A 25,927-nucleotide genomic window follows, 5' to 3' on the forward strand; every position below is an offset into this window, starting at 1 on the left:
AAAAAAAAAAAAAAAGCGTGATTCATAGCACTGAGCTGGGCACAGAGCTTAAACCCTTGTTTTAATTTGGTGTTAGGTGCCAAACAACATATCTGGAGTTTGACTCCAGGACTAGTTTTTTTTCTTTCCTTTTTTCTTTCCTTTATTCTTGTTGATCCTGAGACTCTTCCTTCTCCTTTGAGGAGCTTTTCCTGAATGTCCCAGGTTGATCATATTCCAGTAAGATAATAAGATATCAGTGCTGCAGACAAGCTCTGCAAGGGGTGGTTGGAGCTTGGAAGATGCACACTTTCCTTGGAACATCTTATTCTTTAGAACGTTTTTAAAAACGTCATCCCAGCTTCACTTCCCAGTTTGCCTAATATGGCTTTAATCTGCATCCAGTGCCAAAATAACAAGAAGTCGTCCCCTAGGTCTTCTCTGCTCCTAGCTGGATAAAGTTAGCCCCCTCAGCCTCTCCTTGGTACATCATGCTCCAGCCTTCTTGCCATCCTAATGTCCATTCTCTGAACTTATTCCAGGGTGTCAACATCCTTCTTCTGCTGGGGAACTCAAAGGGCGCACTACTCCAGCTGTAACTGCACAAGTTCCAAATTGGAGGGGAAGAATCAGTTCCCTTACTCTCCCTACTCCCTTCCTAACACTGCATAGAATGGGGCTCCCACTCTCTGCTTGAAGGGCAGCCTATAAACTCAAGTTTTATTTATGGGCCATGACGAGCTCACGTGTTTTCCTGCAAAGCTGCTTTCTATTCAACGTATACCCAAGCTGTTCTGGTATCAACAAATGCAGAAGAAAAACAATTAACCTTTTTGTGTCCTCTTCTTGTCCTTTCTCAGTAGGTTCCCTGTATCACTGAGCAGTGGGATCTATTAGCCTTCCTTTTTCTGATGGTTTGCTTATGGAATCCATTCCTGTTGTCCTGAAATCTTAATCAGATCAATAACTTGTCCTCCAGTGGTTTCCAGAAAGACCGGGAGTGAATGGAGATTATTTTCAAGTAATAATTCCTGCCACATGTGTCACCCTCACCTTATCAGTGGCCACTGTGGTTTTTAACCTGCTTCTCTGCACTGCTACACTGACTTTCAGCAGTTTTCCTCCAAGGGAAGAGATGGCTCATGTTACAAGATTGGTGCTTATATCTGTTCCTCATTGCTTCATATTCAAAGACCATCTTCTTTCAGTGGTCAGAAGGAGGGGAAGTTATTTCTGTTCTTTACAGCCATTAAGATGGGAGGAGTATGTGAAATAGTCTGTATACTGTATTTTGGTACATCAGGTTCCTCTACTGAGTTTTAACTGGGCTTAGTGTCTACATTCAGTGACAAAAGGTCCTGAAATAATGTCAGTAAGCACCATGCACATACCATTCTTATCTTAGAAGGGGCTGGTTCTCTCTGCTCCTGCTGGAAGGTTTCTCATTATTCCTAAGACTGTTCAAAGTGCACTTTTTTTTCATGCTGGTTTTCTACCTTGTGCTAGTTTGTTATCTTTAATTTGGAAATGTGCTAAAAGAAACAAAGAGAAGATTGTTTGGCTGACTCTGAAACAAAGTTAGTGGAAAATTGTGTTGTGCTTTGCCTGTGAAAAGTTATTGCATTCATTTTTGTTGCAAAGCTCTTCTACTTTTTGAGCAGAGATGGAAAATCTTGCAGGGAGGTTGTTCTGATGCCATGATGTGCTTTTTGCCATCCTTGAAGAAATGTACTCAGATCTATTTGCCACCAAAATCCCTGAGGATTTTTTTGTACTGTGACCAAATTTTTTCCAGGACTGGAGGAGGAGGAGGTATAGAAACGTATGGAGTGGAATGAAGGGAGACAGAGCCTGTGATGCAAGCAGGAACATAGCGCTGTCAAGTTTATCTTCATGGGTAGTGACAGTTTCCCTTGTGACAAAAGAGCTTCAGAAAGGCTCGTCATTTCCATTCCAGGGATGTGGAGAAATACTTGTGAAGAGTAGTTAGACAGAGCTGCTGTAGAAAGGTCCTTTTTTCCCCCTTCCCCTTCACAAGTGGGATGGGGATGGACAGGAAGAGTGAGCAGAAATAAAGAGGTAGTTCTAGGAAGAAGCATTGCCTCTCTCCTCTGTCTCTTTTGCAAAAGTTGTTAGCCTACTGCCTACACTCATCCTAGCAATATCTGGCGAGGAAAATGGAAAGGCATCCCTTACAGAGTCGCTTCCCTCCAAGATAGCATAGCGAAGATGCTACACTCCAGGGCAGATCTAGGGTTGAGAGACACATGTGACATACTGTAGAAGAAGTGAAGGCAATGACAGAGCCTTTATTTGAGAAATAGGCACTCGAGGAAAAGATATCAAAAAGGAATTGACTCACCCCTCCTGGTAACAGTGTGGAGAGAGACGAGCTGAGGAATATGACCCTCCCCCGTTCGTACCGGCGCGCCGCTGGAGAGAAGGGCAGGGCAAAGAGGGGGACCCATGCAGACTCAGACTGCTCAGAAAGTATTGTAGAGACAGAAGGGGTGGCTCCAGACCACCGACCCTCCCACTCCAGGCACCCACACACTCACGTAGCCCACCCACTGGTTCAGGCTGTGACCCTGGAATTCCACTACACATACCCACTCAATACCATGCTCTTTGGCCCAAGCATTAATGTGATTGTTTTGGAAATGAGTCCCACTGTGTAACTCAATTCTTTCTGGGGTGCCATGTCTCCAAAAGATTTGCTTTTCAAGACCAAGGTTAGTATGGTGGGTGGTGGCATGAGGCATGGAATATGGTTCCACCATCCAGTGATTGTTTCCACCACTGAAAACACGTGGTGTTTGCCATGGTAAGTTTGTGGGAGTATGATATAATCTACCTGGTAGGCTTCTCTGTATTTATATTTCAGCCATCGTCCTTCATAAAAAGAAGATGTTTTATCCACTTGGCTTGCTTAATTACAGCACATGTTTCACATAAATGGATAACCTGTGCAATAGCATTCATAGTTAAGTCCATTTCTCAATCCCAAGCCCATCTGTTGGTTGCATATCTTCCTTAATGGCCTGAAGTGTCATGGGCCCACTGAGGTAGAAATAGTTCAGTAGATTTAATTGAGCAGGACAGCTCGACTGGCAGATCCCTGAGTCTTGAGTAACCAGGTGGCTTTTGCCGAATGTGTGTGCCACTATTTGAATGTCCCAGCATCAGATATTCAAGTCAAAAATTTGATGATGTCTCTGTCCTAGACTTTTATAAGACTTCTTTCACCAGAAAAAAAATGTCCCCTGCTTAACAATCACGCTTGATTCAAGTCATTGTTTTCTGGCACCATGTACATTTGTGAACAACTATTTTCAAGGATGACGTGCAAGAATAGTACAAGAGTTCATCAAACATCTCTGACAAACACCTTGAGAACTCACTAAGAATTGCAACCACTGCTATCAAACAGACATGTGTTTGTTTCACAAAAACAAAGTCAAATAACCCACTTGTTTTGTTGCTCTCTTTGTTATGTTTTATTAAAAAAAAACAATAAAAAATAAGTTTTGTTTCTTATATACATTAACGATATTATATATTTTTGAGCGCTGCTCTGAGAGTAATGCCTCCTGTTTTGTTATGGTGGCCTACTATCTCAGAGATAAACGTTGGTGATATGGCAGTAGAGGGTGAAGAGGGTGAACCTTCCCACCAATATTCCATTAAATTTTGTTGCCATATGGCAGATGGCAGCAGAGGGACAGTCCAACAAAATGTAGTATGAAATGGGAGTACATATAAAGCAAAGGTGTGGAATTTAATTCCTTTATGTAGAGAAAATAGCATCCACTGACATTCACTGCTGCTTGCTGAACATTTATGTAGACCAAACAGGGGATGTCATCACAGTGAGGCTGTGGGTGGTGTGTTTTAGCAGCAGTGACAGTGACAGTGACAGTGGGTCATCTCCAGTGAGTGATGTAGATTTTTACGAGCATGACATGCTTGTTCTTGTACATCACTGGCAAAAATGCATAGCTAATGGCAGTGACTACATTGAAAAACAGTGTTTTATAGCTGAGAATTTTCTCTATCCAAGAGTGTTTTTCTGCTCTTTGTATTTGTTGTCATTTCCATGGAAATAAATATGAAGCATTAGTGTCAGAATCATCTATATCTATGCAGCCCAAGACAGTTCCTCTTCAGTCAAGGTGGCCCAAGTAGGCCAAAAGTTTGGACACCCATGCTCCATATTGTCCATTATATAAATCTGCCCGGCACCCTTCATTGATTATGGAGAGCACTAATTCAATATGGTTTCTTAGGCCATTGCTGTTCTGCAGGCCAGGTCTCCCTCATCCTAATTTGTGTTGACAGAGCCAAATACTTGGTAACTTCTCCACCTCAAATATAAAGAGAACACTTGAACTGCCTGTTGGGATGCTCCCTCATCTTTCCTAACTTTCTGACTTGCTTTCAGGACTTTATGGATAGTTGCAGGCCAATGCCATGCTAGGGAAATTACTAAGCAACCTTGGCAGTTTGCTGGTATAAACACAGCTTTGAGGTCTCTGTAGTCTTTCTGGAAGTAGGCTGTTGTTCTCCTGTTCTTTCTGTGTCTCCATCTACTGAGTTAGGCAGTTACTCATTGTCTTTAGCTCTTATTGCACAGGGTCCAGTTTCAACAGGGTTTCTTCAAAAAGGATAAGAAAATTATACTGACCTTGATGCCTAGGGCCACAGACCTGCAAATAAATGAAGAAACTGGTAGGGTAAAGGGAGGAGATGCTCCATAACTGGGAAGAGTATAAGAATGAGAGAAGAGGTGTCCCTCTTGAGTCAGGTGAGCAGGAGATACCTGGATTGGAAACTGAAAAGTCTGGGAGAAGATGGAATATCCAGAAACTGTGGAAAGAAAAGTGGAGAAGAAGCTGTGTATATCTTGATACAAACCTTGATACCCATAGGGGATGTCTCAGTTTTGGAGTATTTATCTTGAGGGCCCTGAGTTTGGCTTTTGTGAGAAAATCCTACATATCCATGATTTTGTGGCAGATCCAGTGCTGAGCACTTCAAAACCAGTGAAAAAGCTCTAAAAGGAATTCATATGGTTATCCAAAATGCTGAATCATGTTCAGTGGTCCATAAAACACCCTAGGAACTGTTTGGCTTGCTGAAGCTGAACTGCATGCCACAGATTGATGGGTGCCTATCAGGGCCAGGCTCCAGGGGCCAATGCCCCTCCAGATTCTGTACTAGGATGAAAGTCTAGAACCAGGTGTCTTGCTGTGCTAGAACCAGCAGCAAGTTCTCTCATGGATCTATGAAGATCATTTTTTGTGCCTCATGATTACTGACTGCTATGTCCTGGGGGAGGATGCAGTTTTGAACTGAAGCAACCTGCCATAGCTGAGCCTGGAGATGTGAACATAGCCACCAGCTCAGAGAGCAGCTTAGTGGTGCCTTTAGCTGGCACTAATTTTGGGGTGCTGGTCCCAGACATAGCAGCCAAAACACTTTGCAGAGAGAGTTATGATATTTCTGTGTTGCTTTCTGGAGAATACATCTTGTCTCCTTCTTTGGCAGCTCTGGATCTCTCCTCCTGTCCTCCAGCAAGTTGTGTGCTATTGCAAGATGCTATCTCAGCAAGATGGTTCAGGGAGGCTGAGCAGTGACAGCTGGCACAGCCTCTTAATATAGAAGTGAGGGGCGTGGCTGCACAGGCAGCACTGCCTTGAGCAGTTAGGGAACAGACAGCGCTAAAAAGGGTTTAGTTGCATGTTGCAAAAGCTTACAGACTTGATACTGAGTTTGAGGGGTGACCCAAGTACTCAGAGGGAGACAAAATGACTCCACTTCCTAAGAGCTTTCAGGAGCAAACACTGGGTGCGTGCTCTAAGGCGGACTGTGGCAGCAGCCAAGAAGAGCAGGAAGACATGGCTGGATGAGACTGCATACCATGTGCAGGCATCAGAGCTATCTGCAACACTGCTAGCTCATGTACTGTGAGGATCAGAGCTGTGGCAGTTTGAAATGTCTGTGTGGGCCAGCAAATCATACTGCAAAGCAGTATGCTCCTCATACTGCTGAGGAGCTCCACGCTGTCTTCTGTGCTACTGAAGCTCACTGATTCAAACCTCGTGCAGGTTCATAGCCCTGTATCCTCCTATAAACCCCAGGAGTTTGTCCATCCCTTCCAAAAGCTGTTTTTTAAAATTATTTCTTAGTTGTCAGCCACATGAATGAGTAAATCATAATAATAATTCAAACATGTGAACAAATTATTTATTGTAATAACTGAAAGAGGAGTGTCAGCAAGAAACATTTTTCCATTATAATGGTAAATATTAATTTTTTAAGGTATATTCTTCAGCAAAGTACTTTTCATCTTCTTGCCATACAATATTTATGTATAACATGAAAGAAAAATATGCTTCTGTGTCAGACATCTTCATACAAACGAAAAAATAGGCCTCCTTTTGCAGCAGCCATCTTCAGTGCTATTTAGTGAGAAAGGAAAATGGATTAAGCAACATTTAGATTATATTCACCTCCCTCCTGAGGACAGAGACAAACAAGACAGCCACCGTGAGCTGGTCAGAAAGTCCAAGGACTGAACTAACTGAGTATTAGCAGCTAGTTAGTAGGAGGAGTAAAGAGGGAAATATTTTGCTTCCTTATCCATGCTGCTAGGAGAGTATAGGCTATATGCATGTGGTTTGCAGCCAGCAAAGGCACTGGATACTATGATGATAAAAGCCTGTTTTTGTTGTTGTTTTTTTGGTTTTATTTATTTTTTTTTAAATATAATTTAGCACCAACAAAAGGCTTTCAAGGGAAAGGCAGACTTCTGTCCTGGGAAGGATGGAGGCAACCTTACCTATTAGCTCAGTTTTCAGAAGGGCAAAGTGAACCATTTTGAGTTTCTGCTCGGTTTCAGATGCCAACTGTGACATGAATCAACCAAGCTCGTAGTCCCCTGTCTTGCTCTCCTTCCCGTGTGTGTGCGCGCGCGCGGCGGGGAAGGCAGAGCCGCTGCACGGTGCTGAGCACGTCGGCGCCAGCACCAGGACCGAGAATAGGACCGGGACAGAAGGAGGCGCCGCGGGGCGAGCCGCCGGGCAGGCGCAGAGCGGGAGAGGCGCAACAGGCGGGGCTGTGGGCGGCTCGGCGGCGGCGTGCGGATGACGGGCGGCGCTGCCCTCTGAAGGAGAAGTGGGGGTGCAGGCAGAGCGGCGGCATGCGGGCAGAGGAGCCGCTGGCGCTGGCGGCCCCGCAGGCGGGCGGTGGCGAGGCAGAGGCGACGGGCGAGGAGCAGGGCGGCAGCGGCTGCTGCAGCAGCGAACGGCTAGTGATCAACATCTCTGGGCTGCGCTTCGAGACGCAGCTGCGGACCCTCTCCATCTTCCCCGATACGCTGCTAGGCGACCCAAGCCGCCGGGTGCACTACTTCGACCCTCTCCGCAACGAGTACTTCTTCGACCGCAACCGACCCAGCTTCGACGCCATCCTTTATTACTACCAGTCTGGAGGGCGGCTCCGGCGGCCAGTCCACGTGCCCCTTGACATCTTCCTGGAGGAGATCCGTTTCTACCAGCTGGGCCAGGAGGCTATTGAGACCTTCCGTGAGGATGAAGGTTTCATTCAGGAGGAGGAGAAGCCCCTGCCTGAGCACCACTTCCAGCGCCAAGTCTGGCTGCTCTTTGAGTACCCTGAGAGCTCCGGACCAGCCCGTGCCATTGCCATCGTCTCTGTGCTGGTGATCCTCATCTCCATTGTCATCTTCTGCCTAGAGACCCTGCCTGAGTTTCGCCAGGAGCCCAAGGTTACCCAGCCTGGCTTTGGGGAGCTAGCTGTGCTTGATGATGACATACTGCTGCCACCACCACCACCAAGTGGGACCCCGCAGCCTCCACAACCCACTGCTGGTGCTGGCCCTTTCTTCACTGACCCATTTTTCCTCATCGAGACACTGTGCATCATCTGGTTCTCCTTTGAGCTTCTTGTGCGTTTCTTCACTTGCCCCAGCAAGCCTGACTTCTCTCGCAACATTATGAATATCATTGACATTGTGGCAATCATCCCCTACTTCATCACCCTGGGCACAGAGCTGGCCCAGCAGCAGCAGCAGCAGTCTGGGAGTAGCAGCAACAATGGTGGCCAGCAGCAAGCTATGTCCTTGGCCATCCTCAGAGTCATCCGATTGGTGAGGGTCTTCAGGATCTTCAAGCTCTCCAGGCACTCCAAAGGGCTACAAATCTTGGGGAAGACTCTCCAGGCAAGCATGAGGGAGCTAGGTCTCCTCATCTTCTTCCTCTTTATTGGGGTGATCCTCTTTTCTAGTGCCGTATACTTTGCAGAGACTGATGACCCTGACTCATTGTTCACCAGCATTCCTGATGCTTTTTGGTGGGCAGTGGTGTCCATGACCACCGTGGGCTATGGGGACATGTATCCCATGACAATTGGTGGCAAGATTGTGGGTTCCTTGTGTGCCATTGCGGGTGTGCTCACCATTGCTCTGCCTGTGCCTGTCATTGTGTCCAACTTCAACTACTTTTACCACCGAGAGACTGATAATGAAGAGCAGTGCCAATACACCCATGTCACCTGTGGCCAGCAGCAGTCACTCTTCTCTGAGCCCAAGAAGGGGAACAGTAATCAGTCTCTCAGCAAATCTGAATTTTTCGAAGTGGAAGACCTGGAGTCCATGAAATATTCCAACTTCATTCCCCCTGGTAATCAGGGTTATAAAGAGAAGAAAATGCTGACAGAAGTGTGATCAGTTTTGTTATCCTGGGTCCAGACACAGAGCTGCAAGCTGCTGCACAGCTGTCTTCCCACTAGCAGTTGGATCTATTCAGCATTTGCGTACCAGACTGTGAATTGTGATACTGTAAACGGAGTCATTGTGATAACGGACTCTTCTGTCCTGATTGGCTGTTTCTCATTATTGTGTGCAGTCAGAAATGTTCTTGCTTTATTCTGTGGAGTGCTAGCTGTCATTCCCTGCTCCCTCATGGATGTCTTTTTCTTTCTTTTCTTTTCTTTTTTTTTTTTTTTTTTTTTTTTTTGAAGACCACCGTAATACAATTTTAGCTTAGAAGACTAACCTTTCTACTCCACTAGCAAAGAAGTCTTTGCAACAAGTTCAGCTGAAGGATTCTGCAGGGAGTAAGTAGTTAAAGGGGCTATGAACATTTGGCTCAAGCTGTACCCTTGGTTCCTGTGCCAGCTTGGTGCCCTTGACTGTGGGATCAGTCACGCCTGCCATGCCATAGCCTTTGAATAATGGAAATGCTTTAGCTAGCCTCACAGTGAGTTCTGTGGGGAAAAGTCAGCAAACAGATGCCTTTCTTCTTTGCAACACTTGGCTTCCAGAGGATCCTCTTGTTTTATGTTTCCAAAAAGTTGCATAGATCTAAAAGTACGTTGCTACTTCGTATATGCATTTATCATAAGTGGGCATATATTGACAGACTTACTGAAGATTTTCTGTGTTTTGATCTTATTTCAGTCTTAGTTGTGCCAGTGTCCTGATGTTAATTGGCTTTTATAGTATCAAGTTAACCTTTGTAGTGGTGCTTTCTCACTTTTGTGAAAATTGTTATCTCCTCAATTTATCTCCACAAGTTATTAATGAGATGTACTTTATGCTTCAGCTACCCAGTTCTGTATTCAGGCATGTGAACACAGTTGACTCCACTGCATTTTTTGTTGAAGTATTTCTGTAGCTGAGGACAGTTTGCATGCTGATATTTTGTTGACATGGCCAAAAAACACAACCACCTGTGCTGTCTGAAAATTCCGCTGATATTGTGGGTCGCAGTCATAAATTAGCCCTGGGTAGATGTATTGACATTAGAGGCTGGCCCTTACACCAGCTTCCCTAAGACATCTGCACATTCTCAATAGCATAGCCCAGAACTTTAAAATGAGAGGAAAAAGAGGTAACCTTGAAGAGTTTTTGCTTTATTACTAATTCAGCCAGTTCTGGTTATTTCTTAAATTGAAGGCACAGAAATGATTTTTTCATTTACTAGGTTTTATGAGTGCAACTTACAGTAGCAATGCAAAATACATTCCTTGGCCTGCATTGCTGGGCTTGTCAAGGGACCAGAGAATTTCATTTTAAGATGCATGTTTTTCTTTCCAGAGCACATTTATCTCTGCCCATTCCCAATTTTAAAATGTTTCAAATGCTGCTAGTGGATAAAAAGGGTAAACAAATACTTTTAGATTCTATTGGTAAACTTTCATGCAAATGCATATATTGATTTTGTTTTTAAATGTGAGTGTATGTTCTGCATTCATATGTGTGCATGTGTATGAAAGCAAAGACATGCAGAATCATAGTATCATAGAACACGCATGCCATAGACAGGGTTGCCAGCCACTGGGTCTGACTGCCCAGCATCCCATCCAACCTGGCTTTGAAATCCTGCAGGGGTGGAGCATCCACAACTTCTCTGGGCAGCAGCACCTCACCACCCTCTGAGTAAAGAATTTTTTCCTAACATCTAACTTAAATCTTCCCCCTTTTAATTGAAAGCCCTTCCTTTTTGTTCTGTTATTATCGGACCATGTAAAAGTCGGTCTCCCTTCTGCTTATAGCGTCCCCTATGGGCCACAATGAGGTTTTTCCAGGGCCTTCTCCAAGCTAAACAATCCCAGCTCCCTCAATTTTTTCTTTGTGATAGAGGTGCTCCAGCTCCTTGATCATCCTCATGACCCTCCTTTGGATCTGCTGCTGTAGCTCCACACATTTCTTGTGCAGGGAATCCCAGGCCAGATGCAGAACTCCAGATAAGGCCTCACAATGGCAGAGTAAAGGGTGCAATCACCTCCTTTGCCCTGCTGGCCATCCCTCTTTTGATGCAGCTCAGGATACTGTTGGCCTTCTGGGCTGCAGGCACACACAGCTGGCTCATATCTAGCTTTTTGTCCACCAGGATCCCCAAGTCCTTTTCCATAGGGTTGCTCTCAAGGAGTTCTTCTACCAGTGTGTACGCATATATGGGATTATTCTGATCCAAGTGCAGAGTGTCACACCTGGCCTTGTTGAACCTCATTTTGTTCTTGTGGACCCAATTTTCAAGCCAGTCCAGGTCCATCTGGATGGCATCCCTTCCTTCTGTCATATCAACTGCACCACTCAGCGTGGTGTCATCAGCAAACTTGCTAAGGGTATACTCGATCCCACTGTCTGTGTCATTGAGAAAAATGTTAAAGAGCACTGGTCCCAAGACAGGCCTCTGTGGGACACCGCTCATCACTGGCCTGTACCTGGACATAGATCCATTGACCAAAACCCGTGACCATCCAACCAGTTCTTTGTCCACTGAATAGTCCACAAAACAGATATAATAACAAGATGCAAAATATATATAGAATATGTTTTATGTATATGTATGTATCATACTTTTCAAACATAAGGGTGAGATTGCTAAGGACATGTCCTTTAATATCGGCTGAGCTGGCAGGGTTGTGAGATGGGATCTGTTTGCATCTTTGTTACCCTGCTTGTTTTCCATTGTCTTGAAATTTGGCTCCATGCCTAGAGAGCTTTTATTGTGACTCTCCTCATCTGGATCCTGATCATATGGTAGAAGTTGTTTGTGTAAGTCCTAACTTCTGCGCTTCTCCAGAGACCCATTGTCTTCTCAAAGGTTTCTAATGTACAAGGAACCCCTTAGGTCAGTGCACAGATATTGCACTGGTTCCTCTGTTCTCTCTCTCACTGATCAGCAGAAAAATGCCATTTGTTACTGAGGATCAGCCCGGGAGACCACGTGTGGTGTGGTATGGTGACGGCTCTGTAGATGAGAGGAGCTTGCCTGAAAAAAGAGAGCAGAATGTGACTTTCCAGGCTACCTCTACAAATGTCTGTAAGTGCCTAGTGCTTTTTTGGTTCATTGGAACTGAGGCAAATTTATCTGAATTTCTGGGCTTTGGGTTTTATTCTGCATCTCTTGAAGCATGTAACTTGTGGGTCAACAATACTAGTGCAGCTGTAGGAGTAATCCCACTGCAAGGTGAGATCTCTGTTGATTTTGTGTAAAAAGTTGTCTCAGTCTCTGAATTAATTCTGCAAAATGCTGTTGTTGTTCTTAGTTGTGTATCAGATTCAGTACAATGAAATATTCTTCTGAATGCAAGGGATTGGCTTTCAGTTTTATGTTGTACTTGCAAGTGCAGTAAGCTAGCAGAAGAACCTGCTGTTTAAGAGGGACATGTCGAGGCTGTTGCTGTCTCCTAGTAGAATGCCCATGTTTGGCATTATTTTCATGCAGAAGTGTATCAGCTGATACAAGTTTCCCCAAAGTAAGATATAAAAAGCTCAGGTTAAGCACAAGTTCAGGAGGAGGCATGAGCTATGCTCTGCTTATATCAGAAAATTCCTTGTGCTGGTTTCTTCCCTTTGGCCCAACCGCTCTGCCCCTGACAGGTAGGAGCCATACCTTTCAAGAACAGGTTGTTCTTCCAGCCAGCGTGGAGTGTAGCTGGGCATGCAGACTCTGACAAAACAAACAAACAAACAAACAAAACGTGAAACATATAACCAGTAACATAAACCCTAGCGTGTCTTGTAGAGATGTTCTGGTAAAAAGAGCTTCTGCTATCAAGTGAAATTCAGCTGTGGGTTTCTAAGCATATAGACACACATATGCCTAACACAGATGCAAAGGAAATTTGCTGCAAACAGACTACTTTATGTGCAGTTTTTTGCACTCCATATTTTTCAATTCTGGAAAGAACGTGAAAATGAAAATGTGTAAAACAGGAGTGGTGTTTGCTCCCTGGATTTTCTGTGTTAGAGCTAAGAGAAATACAAAAAGTTAACAAGCTTGGAAAGTGTAACCTGGGAGTTTTATTTAAGTGCACAAATCTGCTTTTAAACGTCTCCTAAAAAAAAACCCAACCAGGATAGTCAAGTCATGCAGTCATCAGCAATATTATAGCACCTCTGGTATTCAGCATTTTTATTAAGCAGCCTTCAGAATTTTTGCAAGTGACTTACGTGACATTGTGCCTTTATAAAGCACTCAAGTTTTCAGCTGTTAGCAGTCACCTCTGGATGCTTGAAATACAAATCTGTCTGTCTGTCTAGCTGTTTCCTTCTTAAGGCAGAGCACATCTTGTGAAGCAAAGTAGAATCTCCAAGGATCTGTTTCCGTAACAATCTTGCAGACTGTTTCTCTACCCTGTGACTCTGGCTACAAGCAAAAGCACTGTTGAATAGGTTCAGTCCTTGGTTATTAGCACGCCACCTTTACAGCAATTTTCGTTGCTTAGTAAAGTTCCCATCATGTTATACTGTGTACAGCTGCCCTGTTAAACTCCAGACTGACAGACTGTTAACAGTGTTTGAAAACAGGCAGTGCAAACAAGGAGATGGGAACGGACTTAACATCCTTGCACATGGAGAGATGAAGGGTGTGTGAAAGACACACTTATGGACAAGGGGGCCAACTGGTCAATGAGTTTTCTGAGTACTCAGTAACAAGGAATACAAGCAGGAGTGTTGCTTTAGAAAACACAGAATTCTTTTTTTAGCAATCTCACTAGGAAATAAAGTTTTGCTATGGACAAGACTACCACATTTTTTTTCTGAACCTTTGGCCATTCTGTGACAGTCAGTTCTAAAGAAAATTTTGCATGGGACATTTTTACTGTGGATGCCTTTTTTATCCACTGATTATGAACCATCTGAAGGACTGTAAGTTTAAAAGGCATGAAAATTGTTTTGCAGTATTTCAGACTCTACATTACTGAAGGATTCCTGAAGTTTTCTACAAGGTGAAAGTTCTGTTCCTGTTTGGAAAATGTTGCATGTTGAGTTCCTTGAGCAATTTTCTGTTTTGGCCCTGTTCATTCTGATCTAGCTTAAATGGATAAAAGTCACCGCTACAGCAGCTGGAAGGATGAAGGTGATAGGACTAAGTGTTCTCTACTAGGTCCACTGTATGTATGGATGGTGTATGGAAATCCCTGCAGAGATAAAGAAGAATTAGTATAAAGGAAATTCAAGGGAGCAAAAAGCGGGGTAAGGGCTGAAGCATCTTCCATACTAAGATGAAAAGAATAGGATTATCACTAAAAGCAAAGGAACTAATAGCTCCAGCTTTGGCTGTTGTAGCAGAGGTAGGAAAGGTTTCTTTTTCATCTGTGAAACTAACAACTATGAATTTCTTGCAATTAATGAGGAGGGATTTCCTCATTAAAATTTGCAGCCTAAACGGAGAATCTGATTCTAGGTGAAGAAAGAGAGAAAGATAACTATAAACTACAAAAAACATAGTATGAACCAGATCCTCACCATCTACTGATATAAGTTAGCAAAACTCCATTTAGCACAACTACCTTCATTTATATTGGTGTCCAACTTCAATCTTCTGCATACAGTCAAAACATTTGTACTATCTGTTAAAATGCTTACCGTCATTTTTTAATTCTCTTGAGATCCACCAGGGAATGTGGATTACAGCAGGAGTTAACCTCAGCTTTCCCAAAAAACTCTTATCTGACTTGAGTCCAAGTAAGTCTACTGAGCTCAGAAAAGTTAGGCTTCTCTTTAAGTTTATACCGGCAAAAACAAAAGCAGTTGCATTTCTAAATGCAATGGTGGAAGTATGCAGGCCATGGACAAGCTTCAGACTAAATGAGATTCTGTGCTCAGCTGCAGACATGTAAGCACAAGATAGCTCTATTTACATTGTAGTAACTGAGATCTGATCTCTTCATCTCTGCTCTTTGAAGGTTACACTCCAGACAAATCACATTCTGAGTACGTTTGTAGCCATATTATCAGCATGCTTACAGTGCAATTCCCAATTTGCTGCCATCTGCTTTACATGTAAAGTTAAGGAGAAGAGCAGGTGTCTGCAGGATCAGAAGCCTTAATCTGCTGATAAAATGAAAAATTGACAATGAAAGCTGTATGTCCCTCGTTGCCTAAGAAATAGTTGGTAATGAAACTGCTTGTTAATTACAGTAAGGAGTTCAATGATATGGACATTAGGTACTAAGTAAGGCAAGACTCTGGTCAGGGAGGCAAACCCAGGAGAATGTTTGCAGGGGGAAAGTAGGCAAGGGACCACAGTAAAACTGATTTTCCAGTGTGGCTTATGTTGTTGGTAAACATGTCAATTCTGTATGCCTTGTCCAAATGTTGAGTGTTTGTTCCAGGGAAGTCTGCTCAGGGTTTGTTGGATGGCACAAGAACTTGAATATTACGGCATGGTTTTATACTTTACTCATAACTGGGATCAGTGTGAGTTTTGCTTCATTGATAAATATTCTCTATAGGAAATATCCATGTTGTCTGTACTGCACATTTACAGGTTGAACTTTCCAGTGTCCAACTTTTTCTTAATGAAAGAAAGGAAAAGATTTGCAGGAGGGAAATTTCATGGAAAGTGCTCATCAACTTTTGTGGTCACTCTAAAATACTGAAGCAGTGTTGCCTCAGAGGCAAGACTCGTGAGAAACCTTGTGTTCATACAAAATATCGCTGGAAGTTCAGTAAGTCTGTCTTAGGATTCAATTACACTAGATGGATATAAAAATATTTGTTGTAAAGTTTTGGAAGACCATTTATTGAAATGTGTAATAAATCTTAAGTATTTCACTGGGATTGTAGCCACATCTTTAGGTGTTGTAGGTTCATTTACCTAAAAAGTTGTATGCACTTATTGTTTTATCCTCTTGCATTCTTGCATTCTCTGGAGAGAAATGAAATGTTCTTTGACAAAAAAAAAAAAAAAAAAAAAAAAGTGGAACATTAATGTCTCCTCTTGCTGCTTGTTGATGACATCCATTTTCAGAAAGCAGATGCTGCCCTCTTTTACACTGGTGCAATTCTGGAAAAGAACCATGTCAGTGAAGTGACTCCAAACTTATCTCCGATGAAAGCAGAATTGGACCACAGTCCAATTTGCTTATACGTGTTGGCACTCTAGGAAGGTGCACTAGTATCATAGCGTAAGTTGAGCCTATATGCTGTGCCGTACTCAGCTCTTCTGTGCCCTTGACAGTTATGAGCCTGGCAGAAGTCAGGCTGGTGTGGGGTTTTTGGGGTCACTAGATTGCTCACATCAAGCAGAGCAGATTCCATTTCTAGATCCTTGCCTTCTTTTCTATCTCAATTTCTGTCAATTTCCTGTTGCTTCAATATGATCTATCTCTAAGGAGACAGATTTTTTATGGTAAGTAATCATAATTGCAGTTCTTAATTAATACAATAGCAGAAGGGTAGCAGAAATAGGCATGGAGACAAATTCTACTCCTCCTACAGATTTTTACTGTTATGGCCATCTGTGAAAACTGTCACAGTCCTGTCAGGTTGGCTGTAGATCTGCTGACTCTAGGGTCTCCATTTTCAGGATATACTAAGATTAAACAGATCAGATCACTTCTTTCTTGCTCCAGTACTTCTGATTTTAATGATGCATACCCTGAAGAAGCTTTACATAAAAGCCATTAGTATGCTGTGTGGAAAATTACCACTTAAGATGGGATAGATGAGGGTCAATCAGAATAGGGGAAGTACAGAGTCAGTAAAGAATGGAGTAAATAATCATTGTGAGAAAGGAAGGATGTTCTTAAAGGAGTTCTTCAAGAATTACTCTCTGGATTGTTTAAAGTATTTGCTGTAGGACTAAGATAAAATTTAGCAATGATGTAACCCAAGCGTCACTGTGTGTGTGGACGTGAATGATGACTGAATGATGGACTTAAAGAAACTGGAAGATACTAAATAGCACAACAATTAAAATAGTTATAGGGATTTTGATAGCAAGCATATCGCTTGTGGAAGACACAGATTGGGAGTGGTAAGATCAGTCAGAGTACCAGTGTCAATTAGAGTCACAAGAGGGATGAAGTCATAAACTTCAGGTACAGCTCTTGTAAGTCTTGGAAGAACTTCTGCTACCACCTGGGAAGTGTTAATTCTTTAAGGCCTCATCTGGAGAGTTATGTGCTTTTGTGGTGACCTAAATTAGGTGAATTGTAACTCAGAGTGGGAAGGATGCGTGGGAATGGCAGCAAGAATGATCAGGTGGACCAACACTACTTCAGAAGAGGAATGTGGAAGAACCTGTCTTTTCTAGACCAGCAAAAGATTGGCAAGAGCTGTAGTTACAAAAAATAAAAGTAAATACAATCCCAGGTATTAAGTTGAAAGGCTGTGGTATTGGTGAACAGTAGAGCAGAAACTGTCAATGAATAAATTTATATTGGAAAGCAGTAAGTGATTTCTAGTATAACAGATAAGGAGAAATGAAAACTTGTTTTGGGAGAAAAGCAAATAGTTTTTTTCAAATGAACTTTGGCAAATTTGTGAAAGCGTTCTCATATAGAAGTAGTTACATGCAATGCTGAACCTGGATTGTATTTTGGATGCCAAATATATAAGCAATTGTATCTTACTACCTGTATCTTCTGAAAAAAATACAGCTTAGTTGACATAGTATACTTGTTTGGCTGCAGAATGCCCAATTCTATTTAGTACTTGGGCAGTTTGGTGTATGGGTAGGAAGAAGTGTGGGAGGAACGTGAGTCTTTGGAGATAGCTGTTTCTCTGTGGAACTGAGGGAAGAGAAAGAAGTGCTAGGAGTGGGTTAGGATGGGGCAGGCAGTACTTAATTGGTCTATACAGTAATTTGGAGACAAAGAAAAGGCCCGTCCCTTAAGCTTTTCTTACTTGCACTTTGAAAACAACAATCTCTGTCCACTGCCCTTCCTGTCAACCTGGAACCTCTGCTGACTGTGTCTGGTCCTTTCTCCCTGTACAGAACTTTCCAGCTCTTCACTGGTCTTTCTTCTTCCTGGGGCTTCTGGTAATTCCTTGCTATTATTAACTCCCTGGAGTAACTTCAGTAGCACATTGCACTTAATTTTGAGAAAAGCCTTGAGCAAGCTCTGCTGCATCTCAGCTTGGGTTTCTGATTTGGATGCAGAAATCAACAGTGACAAGTAACCTTCACTGAACTGAAGGTTAGCTAAGTTGATAACAGTGGCCTACAAGAGGTTATCAGAATAATTATCTGTTAAAAAGCACTGTTCTGGCAGAGACGAAGTAAAGCCTTGGTTTCATGTTTCTTCTTTCACCTCTTTGAGTTCATCTCATTCTGTGGCAATGTGACTGAGACTTTGAGCTCAGGGGATAGAACAGTGGTTGACCAAGGTGGGATCTTCACCCATCCATTCAGCTCTGTGTCACAAAAGCATGTTGAAAACCTAGTCATGTTTTGTTCGTGAGTCTTCTAATTTGTTGCTTCTCTGTGCGCACTTATGCGATGAAACCTTGTGATTTATATCTATATTCTGGCTAGCAAGTTCAGTTGTTTTGTTTTGTTGTTTTTGTTTTTAACTCTCCTTTTTAATTCCGTAATTAGAAAAAAAAAAAGGAAAACAAAGCAAAATTTTACCAATAGCCGTGCACATTATGGAAGCAGGTGAACATGAATGCCAAACTTTATCAATGACATTGTCAGTATGGCACACACAAATCTGGTTGTGCATAAGTTATTCTAAGGGCTTGCCATCATTTCTTGAGTTACAACAGCAAGAAAGAGGGAAAAACAAATTATCTTATGACATTTACAGAGTGATCCAACAAGTTTAATTCGAACCATAAACACAGTGTTGCATCTGTTTCTGAGCTCAATTGATTTTGGCATTGATAGAAGACGCAACTAGTATATGCTTATGTGCATCTTAATTACAGCTGTTATATTACATGCAGTGCAGTTGTGTATGCGTTAGTCTTAAAGCATGAAACATACTAATGCTAAAGATCCTACAGGAGTAATCACTATCAGCGAAAAGGTCATCAAAGTGCTTATGTGACTAAAATCACATATGCCATCTCAGAGCTCAAAGAACTTTCCAGTGGTGAGAAAGTATTATTACAATTAGATTTTACAGTAGTGATAGAATAAGGCACAATTAGCTGTGAAGTGTTGTAAGAAAACAAAAATCTAAATGAGCAGAACCCATGAGTCCTTTGGTCCTACAGAACAAATTCTGCCTATTCTTGGCCATAATAAACCTGGTTGAAGGTGTTGATATCATAAAGTAGTACAGGCATATAGTACAGGAACAAATCCTACATGTAAATGATGTTGATGCATGAGGATATGCAAGAAACATTGTATATTTCTCAAGATCTGAAATATGCTTTAATTTTAATGTATCAGAAATAGTACTGTCAGATACAATCCTTTTAGTGCTGTAGACTAGGGGCTTTCATGCTTATGAAATGATACCCACAAAACAATTGATCTTTGTAGTCTGTTCTTGGAGATAACACAATGAAATTCAGAAACACTCTTGAGGGTGTTCAGTACTGCTTATTCATTTGTCTGGTATCTGATGATCTATTTATTTTCTACAGCACACTGCAAATATTTTTGTAAGTCATATTTCCATAAAAAAGGCCTCTTTTTCAAAATCTGCCATGTCTATGAGAGCATTTTGATTTCAGTTGTTTGATACTCTTTAGAAAATGAAATATTTGAAAATTTTGTAATATGCCTTATTTTTATGATGTTCTGAATTTTTTTAGTTTTTAACAACATGCATGTAAACAAGGTAGAATGCAAAGTTTTGCAATTATATCTTTTGTACTTTGATCTGTAATGAGTAATACAATTATTATTAATATTATTTGTAAACTAACCCTTTTTTTCAAGACAATACAGTGGTAGCCACTGACTTCCCGGTCATTAGCAGTGTGGCTCCAATGTCAGCTCTGATACTTCTGTGCATTCAGTTAGTTGTTATTCAGACGCCAAACCAGATGAACTGACAGGTCAAATAACATGGATACTAGACCACACTGTGAACTAAAAGAGGGGAGATTTAGATTTGATATCACAAGGAAATTTTTTTACTTGGAAGCTGGTGAGGCACTCGACCAGGTTGTGCAGAGAAGCTGTGGATGACCTATCCCTGGAGATGCTAAAAGACCAGGTTGGATGGGGCCCTGGGCAGTGTCATCTAGTGGATGGGAACACTGTCCATGTTAGGGGAGGGGGGGGGATTTGAACTAGATGTCTGTAAGGTCCCTTCCAACCCAAGTTATTCTATGATTCTATGCATTAGCAATGACAGAAGGGACGCTCCAGTGCTTTGGCTATCACTGAGCCAATCATTCTTTTCTGCAAGTGGAAAATATAAACGGATAAAAAAAGTTGTTTAATGAGTCCAGACTGCTTGTGCAATGCAGTGTGACTTGCTAGAACCCATCACTGTGAATTCTGAGCAATTCCTGTTTCCACTTAGCATGTTATCTTTTAGAACTTTAGGGGAAAATAAAAAAGAAATAAAAAGATTATAGTCCTGATAATTTTCTGTCTGCAGTGGGAGGAAGAATGGCAGTAGAAGGTGTTATCTGGAGTGTGCTGTAGCTCACCTCATTATTTACTTTTTTCTCAGGCTCTTAAAAAACAAAAACAAAAAAAACCACTGAGCAGATTTGTGAACCATCAATATCAATTAGCTAAATGAATTTCAGAGAAGATGAGTAGTGAGCTCTTCTTTGCGTAGTAATCTTAGTTAATTTTTCCATAGAAGATGTCTGAATACATATCATTCAAGCCACCTTCAGATGTGCTGTAGTGGGAGTTGGAGGCAGGTTCAGCCAAGGCCCTTCTCAGCAAAGGACCCAAGCAACTGGGAGGGAACAGAATTAGGACTGCTGACTTAAAATGGTCAAAGGCATACTCTGTACCATATGACATCATACAGAAGGAGTATTGAAGCGGTTGGGAGTTCATATGGCTCTCTTCTGGTGCTCAGGGAGGGCATTGGGTCAGTAGGTGATGAGCAATTGCTTGTGCATCACTTGTTATAGATACATTCATACATATAAATATTTATATAGTTATAGGGAAAGGTGGTGGCTGACAAACAGTTCTAAATTACCCAAAAAACGGTGATGGTCACAATCCAGTTAAAGAAAGAAATATTTACCCATCCCAAGGATCAGGGTTCACCAAATAATCCAAAAGGAGGGATTTCCAGGTAGAGATCTTTCACTTACGGCTGCCAGTCCTTATATGAGACTTAGGGAGCAATGAGACTTCTAGTTGCACAGGTGAATTGTTTTCACCTGTGCTCCCAGGGCTGGCTGTGTCCCTTCACTAGATGCTCATTCATTGGTTCAGGCCATGACTTTGCAATTCCCTTACAAATTTAAATGTATACAAATGCTTTCACTTTCACATGCAGAGGATACATATATAAGCAGTGACTATATAGAGACACAGATATGCAAAATGTTAGAAGGGAGAATTTGTGAAATGTATTTACTTCCAAAAAGCTTTTTAGGAAATATCTAGTTCAACTGTTAATAATGTACATCAATCCACCAACTTGCCTGCTTGCTTTGGGTTCACCTAAATTGTGAGAAATTTCTGATCTGCAGACTAAATCTTTGCCAATCTTCAAAGCAGAATATAGTCGCTGATCTTTCTTTCATGTAAGCTGTCTCCTGCAGATTTATACACTGAAGAGGAAAGCTTTCAATCCAGAGATTACAAACAGTGAGTAAGGCAGTAGAGATACGAAGGCTGGCTTCCAAAAAAACATAGCAAATAGTGATTTCTTGAAGTTTGGTAAGTCAGAGAATCCATTAGACAGTTCACAGGAAGAGACAGATATCTGCAAGAGCTGTGTTAAGTGAAACTGTGACAAGTTCTTGTATTTTATTGTGCGGTGCATAATCACAGCAAGGTTTACTGATTTGATTCTGCTTTTAGTTCTATATTGTTGGATTTGACTGGGATGTTGCTCACAATGGAGATGTTCCACTGAAAGAATGGAGAGGACATACAGAGGGCATAGAAAGAACACTCTTTTACACCCCTAGACCAGACTTCTCCATTGTCTTGTTGCCAGGGGCTCTCCTACCTGTGTGAGTCCTATTCACTGCACAGAAATAAGCTGTGCTCAAATGTCATGTTTTGAAAGAGCTGTGTGAGAAGCTGAATAGAAGTAGTATAGTACTGATTAACTCCCCCAGTCTCCTGGGAAATTCAGGACAAAGAATACAGTTAGAGTGATGGATGATCAATGAGTCCATCCATGAGAAAGTAACTTAAATCTCTGTGACTAATGCCAAAACGAGAAAATTGAAGAAAAGCTTGTGCCACTAAAAGGTGGGACTGCTGGTACAATTTTAGCTTAACACAACCTGTTTTCATAGTTTGTCTCTGGGCTTGCAGTGGCCTGGGATGATCATATAAATTGAGCATTACCAAGTACAGAACAAAAGCCACCCCACCTACATCGACCCCACTGCTATAGAGGATGGTGAAAAGGCTCTGTCCCCACAGATTCATGAAATTGGACCATATGCAATCATAGATCTAGGCCAACGATGAATGTTGCTTGACCCATCATAGTCTCCTAAACATGTACAATTGTCAACGCAAACCAATATCTCAGCAGACAAACACACCTGCTCACCATTTCTAAAAACATCCTATGCAGGATGGCTAACAGGCTATACAGGCAACCTCTTACCCTAACTAAATCACCATGGATAAATGTGACTAGCATCATGGGGACAGGACTGGGAATCCTAAAGAGCACAGATGCTGAAATGCTTATAAATAAATTAAGCTCAGTAACAAGTGACTTACATGCATTACAACATCCCTTGCATTCTTCCCTATCGGTGTTGGGAGCCAACCAGTGGCATTGCCTCAATGGGAAAGAACTAATATAAAAGGCCATTGCTTAATCATAGGCACACTTGCCATAACTCAAGATGTCTCTATAGCTCTTAGTTCTATCCAAGCGCAAATATGGGTGCAATCTATGGCAGTGGCAATTGCAAGAGAAAGTGAAGGAAGCACTTTACCAACTGAAATTCGAACGGTGAGTTAGGATAATGCAAATAAATTTGAAAGAAAATTTCAATCTTGGTGGCATCTAATTAATTTTAATTATGATCCTTTTAATAGCTAGTCTACAGCTTTTGTCCTGTTGCTATGCAGTGCATCAGTATATACCATATACCAAATATAATTGCACTGGGACTGAATCACAATGGGGCTATACTCTACTCAGTAGAACACAAACTATGAATCCAACAAATCAAACAAATAGAAGACTGTTGACATTGGTGCATGTACTAGACGGGAACAACACAGATTTATTTGTGAGAGTAATACCATCAAAGTTCAAGACATTTGTCTTGACACTGAACAAAAGATCTGCCATATTGAAATGTATCCTGATGAGATCTCTGAAACAGTGCTTGTCTATACTGGAAAAGGATGTGTCTGTATGAGAACCTCATTACTGTAGATACAAGCAATTGCTCATATATATGTGTTTGTAACTTTACTAACATGAGATTACTCAGTTCCAGTTACATCATATCAGTTGTTACAACCCGATTACCTATTAAATCAAGATTTACTACCTGCCCCAATTGGAATGAATCTTGCATTAGTAAATAAATTACTGCAACATGACAATCTATGCCAACTGCTAGAACTCATCTGGGACAACGGACAAAAACTCTAATTACTGTTTACTGTGATGCAAAAGACATACATTGTGTCCTGGAAAGGGTGAAGAAGGATGGAGAACACTGTTCGTGCAAAACACTTTTTGGATGGTCACCAACAGCAACAGGAATTTTCACTTCTGTGCTTCAGTGAGTTGTGATCCTACTAACCCTAACATGGATGTGTATATTCCTTATAATCATATTATATGTGCAAGTCTGGAACATAATAAAGACTAACCTAAGTTTTTTACCAAAGGAACCCAGGAGTTGGCCTAGGCTCTAGATTTCTTTTCCAGGCCTCCTGGTGGTCCGTGGGTAAAGCAAGTTCTGTTCTGTTTGTTACGCACTCTAACGGCTCTCATGTTTTCACCCTGTTTGATCCCCTGCTTTATCCAACTTGCCTGAAGTGTTGTATCTACTGTGCATTTTAACACTGTCTCTTCTGATGGATCAGTTCAGTCATTGTATAAATCAGCCCTAGACACGTTTCTTTCCCTTTCCCTCATTCTCCTCAATGGTTTTGTCCTTGGTACCAGCACGGGACTGTATTAACAAACTTTGAGCCACTGGGTAGTGTGAGAAGCTGGAACAATTTTTGGCTCAAAGTTTGTTCAGAAGCACCTGTCTGAAATGTCAGCTGCTTGGCAAGTTTTTGTCATTAATGTTTACCATGATCACAGTGGTAAGAGAAATATATGTGGCTGGGAAACCAGGAGAAACCATTTTCAGCTCTTGCTCTTTTTTGGGCTTTCAAGCTTACTTATGTGGGTTGTTTTGAAGCTCCACCATACAGTCAATGTGCATACCTGTCTGCCTGTCATGCAACAATTATGTGATCAACTACCAATTGTCCAGTGGGAGGAGCATGTACTCTGGACATGTCATTACCTTTGATGACTAGATCAAGCATTGCTGTTGCTCCTGGTGAGTAAAACACAAGTGTCCCTGGCAACCAACCACTGCCCCTGGCAAGCAAAACAACACTATGAAGAGGATAAAAACCCAATGAGCAGAATGGGTATCCCCTCCACCAAACTGCAGATCAATGAGATATTACTGACCAACCTGCAGCCCCCTACAGACCAACGAGACATTGCAAGATCCCTGGTGGTGCCTATCTCTGCTTTATAACCCATGTGCTAGTATTCCTCTCTTTACCATTGCTAACTTCCCCATCTGTTCTGCATTCCTGAACTACTTAGAATTTGCAATAAACTGGTTGGATAGCATTTGGCTTCATTTGGTCCTAATCTTGCTTCCAGAGTATATATATTGAACCATCTCCTCCAATAACTGGAGCAAGACAAGCTGATAAATGCTCTGCTTAAAAAAAGAATACATTTCTGTTATCAGGGGAGGTTTCTGTCTTATTTATTCAGAGAAGAAGATGTGCTTCCACACAGACAGTGTGTAAAACCCTAGGGCAAGTTTGTGGAGGTTTCATGACATACCTCAACACTGATATCTACACTAAATCACAGAATGGCTTGGGTTGAAGACCATCTAGTTCCAACTCCCTGCCATGGACAGAAACATCTCCCTCCAGACCAGGTTGCCCAGGATCCCATCTAGCCTGGGCTTGAACACTTCCAGGGATGGTACATTCACAGCTTCTCTGGGCAACCTGTTCCAGTGCCTCACCACCCTCTGAGTAAAGAATTTCTTCCTAATGTCTAATCTAAACCTACTCTTTTTTTTTTTTTTTTTTTAGTTTAAAGCCTATACTTCCTAAAGATTCTGTATCGTTCCCTTCCAGCACTCCAGTCATGGAAGCCATCCCACCACGTCGTTGTGATCCCACATATCTCTCTCCAGTAGTAAAGGAAACTGCTTAAATATCTTAAATGACAGTTTAAGCAGACCTTTCCTTCCCTCCCCCCCCCCCCCCCCCCCCCCCCCCCCGCCATGAAAATAGGAGTCAGCTCACCTCTGTAAGTTTGTAATGACAGTGGAATTAGCACATCCACATGTTGCCTGTGAAATACCTCCATGGCCCACAGGATGGCACTGTGCCACACAGAAATTTGTCGCTGGCTTTTGGTAGCAATTTCTGACAGCATAAGTATGAGGTGGACTTTGTCATATCACAGGTTTTTCTTCTGAATTTCCAGGCTTTCCAGAGTAATTGTACAGATTATTCCATGCAGACACATCAGCTGATTCTCTGTGTCTTTACTCATAAATATCACCATCTGCTTTCTGTGGGCGTTTTGCTTGAATAAATAACAGTACACTTAACCCCCGAAGGGTTAGCCTAGCAGCCACACAGCAGCCTCCAGAACAACTGCTTCATCTTGCTGCTGAGAAACTGTATTGGGAAAGCCTGAAACTAATGAATAATAGCCACTACTTACAACATGCTTTGTATATTCAAAGTATTGTACCATATTCAGTAGTCTGTCTAAATACCACATTATTTGCATTCTACTTAAGATGAATGCAAAAACTTGGAGC

The 25,927-nt window shown here is 42.0% G+C and overlaps 1 protein-coding gene across 1 annotated transcript; it reads left to right on the plus strand.

Moving 5' to 3' along the window:
* The first annotated feature begins 7,146 nt into the window (after window positions 1–7,146).
* On the plus strand, window positions 7,147–23,797 carry KCNA6 (potassium voltage-gated channel subfamily A member 6). Its single transcript, XM_003643151.6, has one exon. It carries the CDS (start codon window positions 7,181–7,183, stop codon window positions 8,720–8,722), a length of 1,542 nt encoding a protein of 513 aa, XP_003643199.4. The 5' UTR covers window positions 7,147–7,180; the 3' UTR covers window positions 8,723–23,797.
* The last annotated feature ends 2,130 nt before the right edge of the window (window positions 23,798–25,927 follow it).

The sequence above is a fragment of the Gallus gallus genome, chromosome 1, assembly GCF_016699485.2.
Source record: "Gallus gallus isolate bGalGal1 chromosome 1, bGalGal1.mat.broiler.GRCg7b, whole genome shotgun sequence".
In the NCBI taxonomy this organism is placed as follows: domain Eukaryota; kingdom Metazoa; phylum Chordata; class Aves; order Galliformes; family Phasianidae; genus Gallus; species Gallus gallus.